General features: G+C 46.9%; 1 protein-coding gene across 1 annotated transcript; it reads left to right on the forward strand.

The window, feature by feature from the left end:
• Nucleotides 1-389: 389 nt before the first annotated feature.
• Nucleotides 390-847, forward strand: LOC141198545 (interleukin-17F-like). Its single transcript, XM_073662979.1, has 2 exons — nt 390-475; nt 613-847. The coding sequence occupies exons 1-2, from the start codon at nt 390-392 to the stop codon at nt 845-847; spliced, it is 321 nt and encodes a 106-aa protein (XP_073519080.1).
• The last annotated feature ends 5,256 nt before the right edge of the window (nt 848-6,103 follow it).

A 6,103-nucleotide genomic window follows, 5' to 3' on the forward strand; every position in this document is an offset into this window, starting at 1 on the left:
CAGTGGACACCAGTCTGATTGACAGCAGCTCTATGGACGGCTCGGAGCAGATGGAGGACGGTCACACCCGCTCTCTGTCCCCCTGGGAATACAGGTAATATCACAACCTGTCACATTACAAGCAGCGCTGAATAGTGATACAGTCCGGTGGAGATTCCCGGAGTCTCCTATAGAAGGACGTCTAGTAAAGTATAGAAAGAAAATAATCTTTTCAGTAGAGTTACAATAGCAGGGAATAGCTTGTCGGGATGTTTTTATAACCCCTTTAGTGGAGAATAACGTCTTCCCATCTTCTAGCCGCCTCTCGTTCTTCTTTTCCTGCCTACAAGCTCCCAGTAACCGTTCAGAAATCTCCCCTGTCCCCAAATAGACTTCAGGGGAGGAGGGAGATGCAGCTGCAGTTATTAGAAATAAAACATGAAGGAGAGAAGCTGAGAGCGCACGGCGCGGCTCTGACATCACCCAGAATAACCTTGTATGGAGGGAGAAACTGGAGATTTATAGAGCAGAAGACTGAAGAAAAAGCCTCGAGAATCTGCAGGATAAGAACAAGGAGCGCGGACATGGACCAGGTGTTACACAGCTTCTCTCACTGTGTATTTTTATTCCCAGTCTCAGCACAGATACCAACAGGTTCCCTGTCGTCATTGCCGAGGCCGATTGTCTGACTTTTGCTTGTGTAGACGCTGATGGCCATGAAAGTCCAGACCTGATCTCCTTCCCCATCCAGCAGGAGGTGATGGTCCTACGACGGGAGCAGAAAGGCTGCAGCTTCTCCTACAGACTGGAGGGCGAGCTGGTGACTCTGGGCTGCACATGTGTCAGACCGACCATCAGCTATTACTGAATGCGTGGAAATATGGATGATGGACGCCTGATTGTCAACTTTTAAGATTTCTTGAGAATTTTTTATTTAAATAATAAAATAAAAGCAACTTTAATTTTTTTATAGTGTTATCTCTGGTTACAATAGGTTTTGGGGTTTGGTAGTAGCTACTTGTCCATTACACAGGTCCATGTTATGGTGGAACATACTGGTATCATCAGAGGACACATGCCGTATATTCTCATTGTATAGGGCCATGCTGCTCCTTCAGGTGTCCTCAAGTTCATATGGAGGCGTCTTTTCTTCTTTAGATTACAATACAATGTTTCTAGGGAAAGTTCCTCCATAAAAATAAATCTAATATGGCAGAACGTCTGCAGCTCCGTAATATGAGGGAATCTGTGTGATGCTCTACAGGCGATGTGCAAATGGGCCTTCACCTTAAAGGTTTGGAACAAGATGGTGCGTTATCACTTATCCATAGGACAGGGGATAATTACTGATCGCTTGGGGCCCAATCACTAAAGACCCCACTAATCCCAAATGTGGGCTCCATAATGAATGGACTGGAGGTCAAGTATGCGGACCCCTCATTGTGTATGGGATTGTTGGATTGCCGAGACTAGCGCTCATTCTCAGGTTTCCAAGACACGGACAAGATGGCGGATCAGACTATAAATTATCTTGAAAGTTTCTGACATGGCTGAAAATCAGTTTTTTGGCCATTATAAAATACTGTGAGGCCGATATATTAAGACTAAAGTTGTGCACGGACTGAAGTAGCATTACTGGCAGAAGAAACGCCAACGCTCTTGCAGAATTTGACAGGTGGACATAGCCATGTCCCATCCAGTCCCGGCTCCTCTCTAGCTCTGCACATTTTGGCGGAGTTTCTTCAAACTAGCGAAATAAAATTTAAAAGTGGGAACATTTCTGTACAACTCCTCTTTGCTCAATTTTTTTTAATACCTTTCAAAGCAGATTACTCCAGTTTTCTGATAAAAAAAGCTATGATGAAAGTTTTTGGTAAGTCCATTACTACACACCACCAAAAACCCACCTCTCCCAGGGGCTTGCCTATAATAAGTGCAGGGTTTACTGTTTCCTTCGTGCCCTAGAGACTAGGGGAGCCAAAAAGGTCCCTTTGTCCCATATGTAAATGTGGCACCCAGGGGATGGGGACTACTCGGCGCCAGGGACTTAATGCCTGGTCTTGGGGGAGGTCGCGGTGGTCGGCTCCCGGGCCCGTACCCTGGGGTCTCTCTTAAAAACAGGGAAAATGAAATGTCAAAGTTCGTGACGCCACCTGTGGTGTCTGGTGAGGATCACCAGCGCTGCGGCAGTCCACTGAGGCCGGTGTTATGGCAGCTATGATGGTGTAGCTCCCCACAGGTGGAGCTAGGCCTCAGGGCAGCGATGTTTGACGAGGTGCACAATATGGAGATGACCCAGCCGGGTCCAAGGAAGAACAGGGGACACACCCACACACGGTTTGCTTCTGTACCTTTTACTGGTGGAAATGCAGGTACTGTCCGGAGCACTGCAGGGTGAGGGGTGCACTGCAGGACTCTCCCCAGTGAGCAGGTGTAAGGCCTCCTGTTTCTTCGCCGCTTAGTGTTAGTCTCTGGCCTGCCTGGAGCTAGGCCTAACTTAGTCTCTGTTCTGCACCAGCAGATCCTGTGGTAGGGCCTTCTGTTGGAGTACACACTCCCTGGTATATGGGGCCTCGGTAACTCCTGACCCTGGTATAACAGTCAGCGTTTGGTATTCCTGGGACATGTAGTTCGCCAGGGGTTCTGGTTGTCTTCTGCTGGGTGTAAAGAATTCCTGCAGACTCAGACCCGATGTCCGGTATATGGTTCCTGGGGTGAGCCGTTAAAGCTCCTCTGCCCCCAATGCTATTTACTCCTCTAGCCTTCGGCATACTCGGGCTCTCACTAGGCTATACACACTGGCAGTTGGTTGGCTGCCTCTTCTGCTGCTCTCTGAGCGTCAGCAACGCTCCTAGCTCACTTAACTCGAGCTGCTTGAGTCTGACTGAGCTCCACTGCAGACTGACCTGTTTCTCTGTGTCTCACTCTGCAGGAACTGGCTGTGGACTCCAGACTGTTCTGTCTCTACTCTCTTCCTGAGGAGAACTAACTCACAGACTCACTCCTTCTGTGTCTGAGCAGGAACTGCTGAATCACTCCACCTTCCCTATTTATATCCCTATCGGGCTTCCTCTGGTGGTCTGAGGTGGAAGGTGGAGGTGTGTGTATGCTGTGAGGGCCTCTTGTGGAGAAATCCGTCCATGCACCCCTCTGGGATCTGTGGCACCATTGCGCAGCAGGGCACCACATATAGATTTTCTCCAATGTGAGGCAGGGTCATATGTTCAATAAAGACCCCAATCTTGTGGGTGTGGGAGAGCAGCATGGGCCTGTGTGCTTCAAGTGCAGGGGCTGGATTTCAGGGAGGCTTTTTGGATTTTAATATTAAATACCTCCCATCCCATAAATCTGAATCAGAGGTCGGATTATTTACTTTAATACTAGAACACTGAGCATAACTACAATCCTCAACATTGAAATTGCAACACTAAGAAGGAAAAGTCGTGGAACTATGGAAATCACAGGACGGAGAGACGTGTTAGTGATCTGCAAATGATGAAAAAATGGATACAACATTTTCACATCTCAATTTATCCAGTATCGAGTATGATCCCCAAGCACAGAAATCCCCGCACTTACAGCCTTGGCTCCTGTTTTTACTTTATTGTATGGTTGGTTTATCTGCATTATCCACATTGTGGTTTTTACAGGTTTTATCTATATATTTTGTCTATGCACATTTTAACCTGAGTGTTACGAATCTGCGAACTCAGATATCCTGTGTTAAGTATTGTGGAATTTTTCAGGATCAAACTAAGAAACGTAGAGCTCAGAAACGCGTTGTCGTCTGGTTGAAGTACGTTTTGCTGATGGCATTTGTACATTTTTCATGTGCTGTTTTTGTAAGAAGCCACTTAAATTTGGTTGTGTTTATATGGATTAAATAAAGTGGAAAAAAGGGAGTGTTGGCCTGAATTTCACATTACTATATCACTTTTCATACTTTTGCATAGACCTGGTCAGAGAGTCTGGACATGTACAGTAACTCTGCTCTACAGACTCCGGCCACAAGGTAAGTTTAGTCTTACAGAGCCGCTATCTATCACCATGCACACTCAGCTTTTATCAGCTCAAATGTCTCCTGTACCCCTAGACTGTACCTGTTATATTTCCCCATCAACTACATGATGACAATTAGCTGCCATAAACTCAATGCATTGTAGGGGTTTTCCAGGTTTACTATATTGACCTCTTCACCGGTGGGGTTCAACATCAACTGACATCCAACAATCGGAATTATTATAAAGACATTTGTAACTGTGGACCATAGCACAGTATTGGAACTCACGTGGTTGCAAAACCACAGATTGATAATTGATATGGGGGAGTGGGGAGGGTCATTTACAAAACCTAGATGCCATAGACATTGACTGAAAATAAGTCCCCTTAAGAAATGGAAGTCTGCACACGTGTAGGAGAACAGTGGCAGGCAGAACAAAGATACCAGTCTCCTTCTGAAGGGTAATTTTACAGACTGTGTAAACCAATGGGACGTAGATTGAGAACTGGATCACTAATGATCGACTATTATTGTGATTGTGACAGGTAATCAAATTTTTCACTAGTGGCTACTAGAGGTGAACTGTAGTATTGCATCCTAACTAGTTAAAGAATTAGGAACTAGGGATGTCACGGGTGTGTCAGGTTTGACATACAGTCATTCTGGATCCGGCTGTAGAAGGTCGCTGCGCTTGGCCTTGCAGACACCTTCTTGTTCCTTTCATCATCCCTCCCACTCTAGGACCCAGCGGTGATCTCCACCATCGCCTGCTAATTAACACACCTTTTCTGGATCTTTAAATATACTCAGTTTCTCAAGAGAGTTGCTGGTGATAGAGTAAATTCCTCTGTTCAGGTCTGGTGTTCTAGAAGTCAGCTAGATTCTTCTTGGAGTTCCTTTATGGATTGTAGTTGTGATCTCTCTGGTGTCTCCTCAAAGCTAAGTGTATCCCCTTGTCTGTTTCCCTTGTTTGTCTTTAGTTGCAGTGGGGCTGACTAGTGCTCACTCCTCCCCCTCCCTACCTAGGGCCTAGCTCTAGGGCCAGCCAGGGCTAAGGTATCCTGCTTGGCGATAGGTGCGGAACCTATTTAGGGACGATAAGGGAGTCATGGTGTTGTTAGATCTGCTTAGGGGTCTCCAATCCCCCTTTACTTAGTTGCTGGGCTTTCCCCCTTTTCCCGTTGTCGTACGCTGGGTTCTTCCCATACTTAGCATGACAACGGATGAGCAGACTCGTGGAAGTTCAGGTTTTGGTACCCAACTGAACTTTAGTCCAAAGTTCGGTTCGGGTACCAAAACTGTACCCGATCTTGATCCAGTACCTGGACCCCATTGAAATCATTGGGAACTCCAACTTTGGAGATGTAAAAAACTCAATCTCCCTCCTCCCTCTCTCTCCTTTTCTCTCTATTTCCTTCCTCCTTCTCTTTTCTCTCTATCTCTCTCCTCCTGCTTCTCTCCTCCCTCTCTCTCTTTCCTCCCTCTCTCTTTCCTCCCTCTCTCCTCCCTCACTCTCTCTCCTTCATCGCTCTCCTCACTCTCTCTCTCCTCTATCTCTCTCTCTCCTCCATCTCTCTCCCTCGCCCTCTCCTCCATTTTATTCACTCTCTCCTCTCTCTTCTCAATCTCTCTCTCCCTTGCTCTTTGTCCTCCATCTCTTTCTCTCTCCTCCCTCTATCTCTCTCCTCCCTCTTTCTCCTTCCTCTCTCTCTCCTACCTCTCTCCGCTCCCTCTCTCTCTCTGCTCCCTTTCTCTGTCTCCTCCATCTCTCTCTCCTCCATATCTCTCTCTCTCCTACATCTCTCTCCCTTACCCTTTCTTCCATCTCTTCTCACTCTCTCTCTTGCTCTTTCTCCTCCATCCCTTTTTTCTCTCCTCCCTCTATCTCTCTCCTCCCTCTTTCTCCTTCCTCTCTCTCTCCTACCTCTCTCCGCTCCCTCTCTCTCTCTCCTCCCTTTCTCTGTCTCCTCCATCTCTCTCTCCTCCATATCTCTCTCTCTCCTCCATCTCTCTCCCTTATCCTTTCTTCCATCTCTTCTCACTCTCTCTCACTTGCTCTGTCTCCTCCATCTCTTTCTCTCTCCTCCCTCTATCTCTCTCCTCCCTCTTTCTCCTACCGCTATC

The sequence above is a fragment of the Phyllobates terribilis genome, unplaced genomic scaffold (genome assembly GCF_046119375.1).
Source record: "Phyllobates terribilis strain yellow unplaced genomic scaffold, ASM4611937v1 Scaffold_97__1_contigs__length_5976380, whole genome shotgun sequence".
NCBI lineage: Eukaryota > Metazoa > Chordata > Amphibia > Anura > Dendrobatidae > Phyllobates > Phyllobates terribilis.

Bases quoted from the DNA above. Each gene is read 5' to 3' on its own strand.
- LOC141198545 (XM_073662979.1), top strand. From the start codon at position 390: ATGCAGCTGCAGTTATTAGAAATAAAACATGAAGGAGAGAAGCTGAGA. The intron at 476-612 runs GTATGGAGGGAG...TTTTATTCCCAG, and splicing joins ACATCACCCAGAATAACCTT to TCTCAGCACAGATACCAACA.